The 14,207-nt window shown below is 35.8% G+C and overlaps 1 protein-coding gene across 8 annotated transcripts in view; it reads right to left on the reverse strand.

The window, feature by feature from the left end:
* Positions 1-14,207, reverse strand: part of RBMS3 (RNA binding motif single stranded interacting protein 3) — a 1,181,733-nt gene that overhangs the window by 59,091 nt on the left and 1,108,435 nt on the right. For all 8 annotated transcript variants that reach the window (XM_054595674.1, XM_054595672.1, XM_054595670.1 and 5 more), the window contains one exon: positions 3,563-3,673. In XM_054595674.1, the coding sequence (XP_054451649.1) occupies positions 3,563-3,673 (111 nt within the window). The remainder of the gene's footprint in view (positions 1-3,562; positions 3,674-14,207) is intronic.

Below are 14,207 nucleotides of genomic sequence, written 5' to 3' on the forward strand. Positions count from 1 at the left end.
GAGTGTTTGGCATAGCAAGCAGAGTTCAAAATCATGAAAGCAGATGACATGGCTAAGGATAGCATATGTTAATAAGACGTTAAGAAATGAAACCCTGTCTTAGTCTATGAAAGACGAGAAGCAGCAATGGCCAAAGGATTCTGAGGAGACCTAGGAAATCCCTGAGCAAGAGTCACCATCTGAGAGCTTCCAGGTTCAATACTAAAATACAGGAAAATTTTTCACTAAGATCCAAATATTGGGTTTATCTTAAACAATTGGAAGGCCAGGCCACACGAGGTCTGTATGCCTATGCAGCAATGACGACCTGGAGTGGAGAAGTGGCTGCCTTCTTCAGGTGTGGCATCGTGGCCCAGGCTTCCAGGGGGCCACCTCCCCGTTCATCCAATACTCAGATAGAGATGTTATCGGTACTGCATTAAAATGATATGTAATTTAAATATAATCTTCAATATCCCTTATACTTATAGTACATGACAGACCAAATTTGATTATATATTTCTACGGTTTGTTGCATAAACTCAGCCAACTTTTATTCATTAATGTGACTTGGCTGGCCTCCATGAACTTTTTGGATTTACAACCCTGGAAGAGTATGTTAGACACGAAGGAAGTGGAAATGTGGAAGAAATAAGTTATGCCAAATGAAATAGAGCAGGCCAGTGAGTTGTGCTGTGGACTTGATAATTTCCTACATTCCTTCCGGTGACTTGGATTAGATTCCCACCAGTTTGAAGCCACTGGAGATAGAGGGGTAAGGACGGCTCGTGTGATAAGCATCTACCAGGTTTCACATTTCATTAGCTTTGTCACATATATCATTCCATTTAACACTGGCAGCTCTCCTGGAATGTAAATATTATTTTTCCTACCATGTAGAAGGGAAATAAAAGTTCAGAGAGGTTAAATAACCTGCCTAAACATGCATAGCTAATAAGGAGCTGAGCCAGACTTGAACTCGCTCAGGTTTGATTCCAACTTCCACTGTTCTTTCCATGATAACAGACCACCTTCCTAGCCATCATAAAGGGTGTTGAAATGATGCAATAGGTGGGAGAATTTGATAGCCACTCCAAATATGGATCAAAAATTCACATCAAATGAATCTATGATGGCACAATAAAGTATAAGAGTGACAGTTCAAGAAATACATATAACAGTATTTTGAACACTAACCATAGTGCTATTTTGTTGAATAAATCAACAAGGTAATATTGTTTTCTCTCTTCCTTTCCAGAGTCTCATGAAATTTTATTCCTTTGGAAAACATTGATTTATACAAAGCTTATAATATACCTAAGCATTTTTTAACTACAAACAAACATGAAGGGAGAAAAGATGAAAAAAAATATGCTACAGGAAATTTGGAATTAAAAATAAGCCACATACTTAAAACTTTTGCTAAGAAAGGCAGAGTGGGCACATCATTTTTAAATACTTTGGCTATTGCCAGCTGGGTAAAAATTGTGGTCTAGTATAGATGTGTCCTTGTTGAAAATTCTCCAATACTAATTGCAATATAGGTTATTGAACCAATAACTTATAATTCTAAATGTGTTTTCTGTATATTTTAGTTTATTTTCCAATTCCCTAAAGGATGTAGTCATAATCCAAGTTAAACTTAGCTCTTACATTTTTTCTAGTTTACAAATTTAAACTTCAGCAAGTCAGCTGACTTTGCTTTTGATTCAAATGAGTAGGATTTATAAAGTGTTCCTTGCTAGGCTTTGCATTATAACTCCCGCGTTTATCAGATTCCAGATTGTTATTCAATATAATAAGCTTGCAATACTTCATTTATTGAGAATTTATGACCCTTTAAGGAGATTAAGGCTGGTATGAAGGAAAATCAATGGTGGGCACATGAGAAACTTCAGGTCTCTCAACACTGTTCACAGGGTCTGTTTTGCTTGTAAATGAGCAAAGTGACTAGGAATAATCCTTATACACTGCTAAAAGCTCTAGAAATATTATCATCAAGTTCTGTCTCCCTGACGAAAATTAGCTGTGCCACAGTGGAGAATTAAATGTCTTCTTAGACATGACTTTTAAAAGTCTAGGTCAGAGACCTAAAAATGCCTTTGACCCAGACCCAGTCTTCAGACAGGTAAAGGATCATCAACTGCTTTTGATAGGTTCTGCAGCTGAGGCCTTAGAATTAGGTACTTTGTTTATGTCAATAAAACTACATTTCTCTATTGCAACAAAGTGACCCTTTCCGTTAGGCATATGGACTTCTTACTTAGAGCAGATTATTTAGGCCTAGGTGGACATGTCAGAAACTTCTTACTTTCCAAAAAAGCCTATGTGGCAAGCAAGCCACTGCTTTAAGGTAAAATTTATAATATATAGCTAGTATACATAGTATATGAAGCTATTTGGAGATGATGCCAGCATAATTGTGAAGAATCAGAGAAGTGGTTAACTATTAGACACATAGGCTTAAAGACATAGAGGCATGTAGTCAAAGGGGCCTCATCTCTCAGGTTCAATACTTTATCTAGACAGAGAGAGAAATTGAAGCTGGAAGGTATTATTTTCCCTAGGACAGATAGAAACAACAGGGCTCAGTCAAGATTTGAGTCTAGAATTCCTGACTTCAAGTTCATTGTGTTCTCTGTATAATACTTAAGCTACCTCAATAGAAAGAAAATATCTTTGTCTTTCTACATCTTTAAAAATGACAAAATACCTGCATTAACATTTATTAAAAATAAAAATTGTTACCAATGGTTTCACCTGAGAGGTTGACTTTGATATTTTTCATTGTTCTCTATAATGGTAATTAACAAAGTTGCAGTATTCCAGATTGTATTAAACATTTGCCTTCTTGACTATTTGGGGAATTGTCTTTGAATAAATTTAAAAAAGAAAAAAAACAGTTTTGCCAATGACTTCAAATCAAGGCTGGAATAGGCATTTTTCAATATATTTTTGTTCTCTAAGGAAAAATAATGTCTAGTAAAAAAAAAATCCCAATTTCTTAAAAAAAGGATCAAGTACATTAGATTCTTTTCCTATTTTTCAACATCATCGATGTCAATAAATTCAAAAGAAAGATGAAAAGAACTCGATTATGTCAGGTCCTCAATTACTTTTTACTGACTTAAACATTGAAAATAAATAAAAAGCCCTGCATATTAGTCATAGTCAAGGTTGGCCGCTCACCTGTGAGTAACCTGGGGATAATATATTAGCTGAAGTGGTAAACATCTGGGAAAAGAATATTAGGCTCAAGTGTATTAAGTTACAAGGGCTAGATTTGCAGGTGCATGCATAAAGACTCTTCCAAAAACAGTCATTATATCTGGTGCATTGTGGCTTAAGAACAAGTAACTCACATTTAAATGCAACACAGTACAACCTTCAGGGTTATAAATGTGAGTAAACGTGTCCCGGGATGGAATAAGCATGCAGAAAGCAGCTTGTTCATATTGGAACCTGAAAGGTGTGTTAGTCAAAGGTACAGAACCAGTTTTGCTGATAATGCCAATGAAAAGAAAGTATTTCATCCTATTGAAGAAGTCTAAGAAAACAAACCCAAACAAACTCTTCAACTCACCGTTCCTGTTGTGCCCAATGAAAGATGATTCATCTGTTGTGTCAGGGGGCCCATCATGTTTGCTGGCTGCATTGACATGGGGTGGTCCATCGTCGGCGTGATCACAGCACCCTGGAAGCACACACAATGCCCATCTGACAATATGTTCCACAGGGAGGAGAACTTTTAAGACAAATAAACACAGTAAACTGTGTTAACATCCAATCTGTTTATTTTTTCTTTTACTGAAAAGACTAAATTCAACCATGTATAATTTCAACATTCATCTATGTCATTTTCTGTTCATCTAAATATATAGCATTAACAACTTCCTTTCCTCTGAGGTGATTGATCTGTGATGTGTCAAAAGTGCCTGTTATTTATAATTCCAATACCTAATGTAGAATGTATTCCAAGATATCATATGTTCCCTCTCGCTTATTGTTCTAAATATAAACCTCCCAGCATAAAAATACAAATATTATGGAAATTCTCTAGCTTTTATGGATATTGAATAAGACTTTTTGTTTATGGCATTTAGCCAGGATTTACATGGATAATTTTGATCACCTCAATACAATCTACCACTGGGGTGATAACACTGGGCTAGATGGGTCCTTGATTGGATCTCTTTGAAGGACATATTAAAATCTAATATAAATGTTATAAAAATTAAAGTGACTATTTCCCATGATTTTGAATTTAAATATTTTGACCTGCTTTCATACTCTCTGTGCTTTTCGCATGAGACTGAAGAATACTGAACTGTTCATTTCCGGTCAGGTGCAAGACTGCTAAAATTTTCTTTTAAATGTAAAAATGTCCAGTATTTCATCAGGTGTTATGAAAAAGCCTACTTCTAAAATACGTTTTTTGATTTATTTTAACTGTTGGCATGCAAAAAATTAATGGACATTTAAAACAACTTCTGTCCATATACAAAGTGCCACACGGCTAACAAAGCACAGAGCCAGGCTATACACACTACCCTTCCTTTTCCTTTATCTGCTAGTCTGCTTAATTGACTAACCTAGACTATAGAAAAATATTTCTTTTTAATTAAAAATCTAGGGTTGGTTGGAATCTTTGATATTTTGTAATTCCAATGTTTTATTTTAAAGATGATGATAAAGGCAGAAGTTCATGCTATAGTATCTCATTTAAAAGGTGGCTGGTAATATCATGATTATGTATCTGTATGTTATTTTTTCTGTAAACATTATATTTTCCCTATGTGACTTTGTTCCCATACACATAAGTAAACGTTCTGAAGAAATAAAACTAGGAGAGATTTAAGTAGACGACAGGTTCTCATACCCCAAACTAATTACCCACAAGCAAATATTTCCTAAAACACTTCTGCTCCGGATGATTAATTCCTCATGTTACTATCCAAATTCAACTTCCTGACTGTATCTTTTAAAAGATCAGGCAATCGGTCAGTCTTTTTTTATGGGCCCCTTCCATTAATATGGAGGGAGAACAGCAATTGAGCCAAATATTTGGAAATGCTTAATATACAGAGTCAGCTTTGTTCCAAAAGGAATTAGGACGTTTGAGGTAGAATCAATGAGAAAATATCTGTGTTATTTTATAGGTCTTTAGCTTGTAAATACACATGGTTGTGGATTTGCCTTGTTTGAATTTTGTAGTGCTTCTGTGAATTGTCATTCATCAGGATGCTTCTTGAGTGAGAAACATGATAAAAACTTTTACATATAATTCAGAGACACATCATTTTATCTTACTGCTGTCTGAATTTCTTTGGCAAAAGCATTATTATTATTTTTTTTTAAAAGCACTTACTAGGTTATGTTTCAGTTATTTCCTGTGCCAGGCCAAAGGTAAACACTTTCAGAACAGGAGTTCTTAAATCACTTAGAGAAAAACTATATAGAATAATCCCAGAGTTAAAGACAAGTCCTAAAGCATTTTTTCAACACCAAAGTGGCACTTTTACAACATTTTAATCCTTAGCAGGTGCAAAACTTTAATACTCTTCTTGAACTTGAGACTTAGCCTATCTTTTTAGAATATTTGCCCCTAGAGATTCTAACAAACAGCTAAACTGTCATTGTTCTGGAAACCTCTCAATTTAATCAGTCTGCTCTAGCTGCATAAAGAATGTTTGTCATAAATCAGAGATAAAGACCAAATTGTGTTTGGTAAGAATACTTTCTTCACAAAGCTCTAGGGAGTGAACTCATTCCCTCGTGTTTCGGAGAGGTAGACTTGAGGCTTTGTTTGGAAGGCAATATGCAAATGAGATATGTGAGTATGTGACAGATGATCAAAATCCATGTATGATAAGAATAGAAGGATTGAATGCTTGCATTTGGAATTAATTTAGGAAAGATCGTCTGGTCTCTTTAAAGAATCATTTCTCAGAAAGTGTTTGGGGACTCATTTGATTACAGATGCCACAGAGTGAGTGCTGCTTCTGTGTACAAACCAAACACCTGACAATCAGAGGAAGGAATGGGGGGGATGTGTCATAATTTGGAATTGTAAATAGCAGCACTAGGCATGGAGTGTAAAAGAATGAAAGGGAAACATTCTTTTCCTAACCAGACCAGTTATTGCAAATAAATGAACAATAAAATAATAATTCTTGGGGGAGGACTGGTAAGAACATACATTCTTGTTCACATTCAGTAAAAACGTTCAATGAAAAAAGGATTCCCACAAGTTATTAAGAACATAAATTCCTTAACAGTCTCATGGGATGGAACAACTTTACAGTCAGTGAGTAAGCTGGAAATGGTGGACTGAAATCTCTTGGAGAAACAAATTTTCTTGATGACACTTATCAGGGAAAGACAACTTCAAGACTTTGAAGTGTTGGTTATCTACAATAAAGAATGGTGTTTGTTAGACGATTCCCTCATCAAAGAATGTCCTTTGTATTCTATAGGACATTTAAAAAAAAAGGAAGAGAAAAAGGAAAGAAAAAAGAACAAAAAAGGAAAAAGAAGACCATGCCTGTTAAGGCCAGATTGTGGCCTCAACTATAATTGTGCCTCATTAAATATACTGTCAAATCCATTTCTATCCAAAGCATTTAGGCCATAGACTGAAGAGTGTTTGTGACAGATGTTGCCAACACATTAAGGGTAATTTCATTGACTTAAAATGTATAGAATGTGCTGTCTGATGGAGTTTGCTTGGCAAATGGCAAGGCAAAAGGAAACAGATTTTTCATTTTAGCATCTCCGGATGTCTGGGTTTGCTCAATGTTTAAGCTGCAAAGAAAAATACTATAACATGCTGTAATTCCACTAAAAAGCACAATGACCAAACAGCTGATGGAAATGTCTGGTCTATTTTAGCCACTGCCTCTGCAAAAACAAAGCTGCTCACACTCAAGAGATGTAGGGTGGGTCTGGTTGCCCTAGATCTGAAATAAACAATTTCAACAATAATTTGGATAAAGTTCCCAAAGATCATTGATGTGTAGTAAACATAGCTGACCTGAAGCCAGAAAAGCATCTGTGCTGTTAACCCTCTGCCAATAATTGAAAGACATTTTAAGTCTTGGAGAGCTCATCAATATTTTAATTTCCCAAATGAAATATAAGATCATTGGCAAATAGGGGAAAATATGTGTGGGCTCTCTTCCAACAGAAGCACACATTGCTGGCTTAAAACATATATTAAACTATTGCAAATTTGCTGATCAGTTTCCTTCCTTTCTCCTATTTCCTCTTGGTCTCATTCAACACGGCAACCAGAGTGATCCTTTTAAAATGTGAGCCAGGTCTTGGTACTCCTTTGTTTTAAATCCCGCAACGGCTATCCCTCTTACTCAGGGCAAAAGCCAACCTCTGCGCAATGGCCTAACCAGGTCCTACATTAATTGGCCTTTAGCTCCTTTTCTGATTTAATCTCTTGCCATTCTCCACGCAGCTCACTCTGCTTTAGCATACTAGTCTCCTTGCTGTTTCTCAAATATTCCAAGTAGCCTCCTTCCTTCATTACTTTTGCATGGGATTCCCCTCTGACTGGAATATCTTCCTCTCAGATAATCTGCTCAAATGTCTCAGCTCACCCCCTCCTGCCTTCTTCAGGATCTCTCTCATTTTTCCTATTTCTCTTGCATCACAAGGGCCACTTGGTGATGACCTGGCCTGTAGATTAAGTGAAAACTTCAAAACTAGGTTCTTGACGACATCCTTTGAACATCTAGATCAAGCCTCGCCTACTGTGAGCCCTATCCTTGGACTGTTATATGAGGCAATCATGAGTTTATTACAATATCTGGCAAACAGTTCAGAAGGCATTATACATGAAAAACAGCAGTATCATTAGTATACTTTAATCACAATTTATTGTTCACATTTTAATGTGAGAGAATTATATAATGATGTGCATTGGCAGAAAGAAAAACTGTAATTCATATAAATAAAAAAATGAAAGAAATGTATTTTTTAAAAAACAACCCTATACTAAAGCCAGGGCACGGAATACAGTCTATAGTGAGAAGAGCACCTGTATGAATTACCCTTTGACCATCAATACTCTAGTCCAGTGACATTTCACCTATGATCTGTGGACCTGCAGCAGCAAACTAAGGATTACAATTAAAATCAGAATCCTTGGGTTTTGTGTCTTGTAATCTGTGCTTCAATATCTCCAGACGACTTTGATGCACCCTAACGTTTGAGAAGTCTGCTTTGTTTATAAACTGCTACTGTATAAAGCAATGTTACAGCTCTTAAATGCAAACAATTGATTGTTTTTTATTTATACTGTTTCTCAACTATGTATTTTAAACCAGCCTTACAACAGGGCATGAGCCTTTAGAGCAATAATCCCATTATGTTTTGTTTAAATATGCAAAGAGGCCAAGCCTACATTTCTGATGAGCTGCCATGGGCAATTACCTGAATAATTCAGGCCTCTGCCTGATGACCTGATGTGCTTCCATTGCCCAGTCTCTCGTGGGTTGTTGCACATGTGAGAATTCTTCCTATTTGAAATCTCGGTAAGGCCTGAATTTGAGATTATCGGAATGTCAAAGTAAGAGGAAAGAAAATTATGTGGATAAGTGAAAAAAAGAAAAGAAATGTTACCCTCTTGTTCCCTCTTGTTGTATCTAGATGTCTCATATCAAAATATTTGTGGCCCGTATTACACTCTTTTCCTCCAATGACATGCAAAACTATAGGAGTTTTTTTTTTTATAGTAATCATTTAACATGACTCAAAAAATATGGTTTAAGGTTATTTGTCTTCTTTCTCATCTTTATGTTTCTCTGCCTCTCTGTCATTTTTTTACTATTTCTAATCTAGTTAGAAAATAATGTAGTTGAGTTTGTGTACACCAGACTATTTTTAGCACAGGAAAAGTGGAGTGCAGAGAATGATGAGAAATTACAAGTAAACTAGCGAGTGTAAATGATTGTCCAATAGCAAGGATGCTTTAATAGTATAAATGGCATCAAGGTAGTTCATTTAATCTGGGGGAAAAGCTACCCAAATGCAGTGTTCTGAAATATTCCTCTGCAACATTCCTTGCTGGATATGCAGAGATGTTTAATCTTTTTCATTGATCTTGGCATGGGTGTTTTTTAGCATTTTATTTTTTATTTTTAGTAAAGGGGGTTGTTGGGTGAAGTTTAAGAAGAGCTGAGGCTTTGAGAAGAGGGAAGAAAAGGTGCAGAAAAGGCCCTGGATCCTTAGAAACACTCATGAATCCTCAACTACCTTACTGAATTCCCAACCAATTTGGAGGGAGCAGTCTGACTTTAAAACAAATTATGTTTGAAATCCCAAAAGCTGTGGCAGAGCCAGCCGATATGACTTCGACCTTGGAAGCCTTTTGGAATGATCTCAGACAAACACTGGCAGTATGGGAAGATGATGAATTGATGAATCGTCATAGTGAGAGGGAATCCCGATGCCCTTAGGACTCCAATTTAGCACCTAATCCCTTCCCTCCCCTTATTATTCTGTAATTGCTTCTTTCAGTATTATACCTTCGAAGAGGGCAAGGGTTATGTTCACACATTTTACTGTAATCTCTATGAATAGGAATTACACTCAATAAATATTCAAAATGTCTTTTGTGAATTATGTTTCCATATCACAGCCTAGAATTGTTCAGTTAAATTTAAAACAATGGCTAATACTTAGTAACACATTTTATTTGGAATGCTCATACTAAGATAGCTTAAATCATGCCTGTTTGTTCAGCACTGTCAAACTATAGTATCTTAGGGCTGTTTACAATAGGTAACATATAATATGTATATGATTCATAAGTATTGGTTGGAAGAATGGGAAAATAACAACATTCCAATCAAAGGGCACGGAAAAGCGCAAGTTTGAGATTCCTAGTCAAAGTGGAGCACTCTGGCACTCTTGAGAAAACTTGTATTCACAAGGGGCAGTGTGAAAACCATGGCTCAGCACACATATTTGTGCGTTTCTTAATATCTTCAACCACCATATTCTTAAAAGTCAGAGCTGAAATTCACTTGATGTAAAAAGTTCTATTAATACCACGATAGCATATCTGTGGAAATTATTTAAATAAAAAGTACTTGTTCACGTGCACATTCTCAACCAGGGATGATTTTGCTTTATCTAGAAGGGACATTTGACAATGTCAGGAAACATGTTGGTTGTCCAGCTGGGGAAGGGGTGCTATCGACACTGATTGAGGAGGGGGAATTGATGGTAGAAGCCATCCTTCATCACACAGGATGTATCACCACAACAGAGAATTATCTAGGCACAAACGTTATTAGTGCTGAGTTTCAGAAGCCCTGGCATATGCAGACAAATATTTATAAGCTCAATTTACACAAAATGAGAGATTTGAAGCTGCAGTAATTAGAACATGGCACAAAATATCTATCTGCTTTCTGCTCCTTACAACTAATAGCAAATTCTTAGCTTCTGCACCAAAATTATATTTAAAATATAAACCAGTTTCTTAAAGACTTGACATCAAAATCAACTGCCTAAATCATATAATTTATCAATGAAAGGAAGCAAGACTTTTATGTGACTTTCAATGGCTATATGATTGTTTTTTAGTTCAAATTTATATTGCTATTTATTTTGGAGATGTGTCTAACTAGAGCTGTTTTCTCTTTTCTAAATTTAGACAAATCAGATTCAATTGGTATAATATTTGGATGGCTACCTAGAGATGTGTAGCTGTGGGATAAAGATACGATTTTTAGAAGTAGGGAATTTTAGAACAGTCACTTATAAGTTTATCTACAGAGAGAATACTAGCCATAAAAACAGAGTTTTTAAATTTTTCTACATAAACATTCTTAATTTCATGTTGCTTTTTGACTTAGTTATCATTGATTGACATAATATTTAAAAAATATGCAATATTAAAAACTTTAAAACCAAGTTAGTTTTAACCATGGAGTCCCCTTCAAAGGAATCCTAATTATCCTAAATATCATGCTTACTCAACAGTGAATAATGGTTTCAATGATTGGTTAAGTACCTCTTTGTACAATAATGTCATTTTGAATAAGAATACAAAGTAAATATGTCACATTGAAGTATTTCTTACCAAAGCAAGTACATAGATTATTAGAATTCTCAACAATGCTTTACTGAATCCTCTAGAGTTTTATGCTTAAAACTAAAGAAATCTGTTTGGTGGTGACTTTTGATGTTTTCAACAAGCTTCTTTAGGATTCTAATATGTCAAGATGTAAATACGTTACATTATTGATGGAGAGTTGAAAACTCGAAGACATGGACCCCAATGGTCAAATGGTTTTGTTGACTGAAGCATAACAGAACAATTAGTTCTTTCATCATTAAACTTGTTAAAACTATAAAAGGAATTTCATTATGCACATGGGTTACAATATTCTTTTCCTTTCATATTTCTACTCAATGAGATTATAGTTGCTGAGCCAATAGAAGTGTTAAGTGTGCACAGAAGGATCCCAGGTCTTCAGTGAGCTTCTAATGGCTTCAGCAACAAAGGGTGAATTTATGTTCATCGACTTCCCATTCTAATCCCCTAATCAAGTGTGGCTCTCAGTACAAACACGTGTGCTATAAAAATCCACATGGTATATTCTAAAGATATGAAGGAATCACACTATTTATGTAGAAAAACTAATGGTGCAACCTACGTCTTTATTTTACAGGGTTCTTATGGTATATGCCTTTCTCACACACATATACAGTTCCAAAACTATTTTAAAGAGTTTTGAGGAAAAAAAAAGATTAAAGATCATTAAGTTATGACACTTACCAAATAAATGGGTTAGTCATAATATATTTCACTATCTTCTCTACTTTTTAAGATACAAAGAAAACTACTGTAATCTACTCATAAAATATATTACATAATACAAAAATTATATCAGAGATATAGAGTACTCCTTACCATTTTCCTACCTTACAGATAACCCCTAAAATATATATATATCCCTTTAAAGATGAACAGAACTGATTGTCCTTATTTTTCATTCCAAGAGGGATCAAACTACCTTCTCTACCAAAGTACAGCCTAGGTCACATTTTTATAGCTGAGTAGTATCTTGAAAGATATTATTTCATATTAGAAATGTCACATATTTAGGACATTGGCTGTTGTAAGATAATATGCTAGAGGAATTTAGAGCACATAAGACAATTCAGTGATGGGATCAAAATAGTTTTCATTCACTTGTCCCATGCAGAAGAAGTTATTTGGATTGAATGAACGGTAGGGTCACCCATGAGACTGGTCTTCACTGTTCTAGTTCCACATGACATCTCCAAAAGAAGGCTCCTACAGGTGACTCTAGGGTGGCCTCTTTACCATAGCACACAGGCTCTAGAAAGATTCCATGGCTTCCAAGTTACCCTCCAGAGTAATTCCCCATGACCATCCATGTCAAGTCTCTCATCCTACCACACTGATTCCATCTCTGACCCATCTTTCCTTCACACCTTTGGTGTTTTTGCCAGGAGTCTTGGGCATCCACAGCAGGTTTGCATATATGCTCTAAGATCGAATGGTACATTCTAGGGAACATTTCCTGTGTCTGACCCAGGTTGTTGGTCATTTGATTCTCTCTTCTCTCATGATATTTGCACACACTTCAGTCATGATCATACTTTATTTCTTCCCTGGATTTTAAGTTCACTGTGCCATTCATGATGTTTATTCATTTTCCAACGGTTATAAAGCCTAGCACAGTGTCTATCATAAAATAGTCTGTAATGGTGCTGAATGACTAAATGGGTGAGCAGCACTTGCTTATCAGCCAGGGCATCCATGAATTTAAAGTGATGTAAAATCAACAGAAACTCCATGTTGACACTGGGCAAGAGGATTCAATTGAAATAACAGAAGCAATCCCTTGACCGGGTAACAGGATGGTCTTAAAAATCCATCCATTCAATGGCTTTGTTTTCCTTTAAAAGTGCCCATGCCTGACCGCTGCCAGCTTGATGTTCTTGTCATTTAGTATGAGAATTACTGGGCTTCTAAGAGACACACAGTACCCCAGGAATTTTAATGTTGGAGATCACCACAGAATTTCCATTCTATGGAAGACTTACCTATACCCCATTACGGGGTACAATTTATATATATATATATGTAAAATACATATATCACAGTCAAGACGCTGACACAAATGCTGCATAAACCTTTTTTATTAGGGCTTTTTCATGCCACAAACCATTTTAATAGCCATATATCTGCCTAAGATTGTCAACCCTTGCCACATGATAAGATAAAAAAGAGCTTTAGTCACTTACACAGCAATCACTTACACAGTAATCACTCCAAATAGATTTTCAAAGTACAAAAAGTTTCAAATGCACATCAGAAGCCATATTCCAGGCCAGTCTTTTTCCAAATGATAAGGCAAATAGGGTTCCTAGCAGCTGTCTGAATATTTATGGGCAGCGTCTTTTGTCTGGTAAAAGGTTTATCTCTCTTTAACTAGCACTCAGGATGGTGAGCTGTCATAAAGCTTCTCATTAAAAACTTCTCCTTACTGACAAATAGGCCTAAAAACCTGGCTGCAAGTCATTTTCAAGGTCTTGCAGGATCTTATTGGTGAATGGGCCTGGGAAATTACTTCTCAAACCCCGGGGGTGATCAACAGGAAAAGCTGACCATTAGCCTACTTATGGCCATTGTTTATAGTGCAAATTGCCTAAATATGTCACAAGGTACCTGGAGTCTTGCTATTACTAAGAAAGTAGCTATTCCTTGTCCTGCAATTCACTGCAAAATGTACTTTATTTTGTGGTCCCTCAGAGGACATTTCTGAGCTATTTGTATTCTCTTTTAAGACTTTTTTAGAAATTTGCCTGGCTAGAGCAGGCAACTCAACTAGACCTAAGAATACAGGTGTGAAGTCAAGGCTCAATTATACAACTAATTTACTCCATTTAAAGTACACTATCTATTAGTACTATTTTCACTAACACATCTCAAACTTAGTACATATACTATTGATGGGATGTTTTGAGACCTAATGATGAAATAAAATATGCCCTGATGGAATGGCCTTCTCCTAAGGTAAAAATTTACATATTAACATCCAACCAAGATATATTCTAAGGTTTGCAGTTGCCCATTGATACACATACAGTTGTACAGTAGATGAGATGAAAGCCAATTTTATGTTTCCTTTCTGCAGTGTCCTACTTATTCTAGAAACTTATAAGTAAAA

The sequence above is a fragment of the Pteronotus mesoamericanus genome, unplaced genomic scaffold (genome assembly GCF_021234165.1).
Source record: "Pteronotus mesoamericanus isolate MK-2021 breed Mesoamerican mustached bat unplaced genomic scaffold, CSHL_Meso_final scaffold_54, whole genome shotgun sequence".
NCBI classification, from domain to species: domain Eukaryota; kingdom Metazoa; phylum Chordata; class Mammalia; order Chiroptera; family Mormoopidae; genus Pteronotus; species Pteronotus mesoamericanus.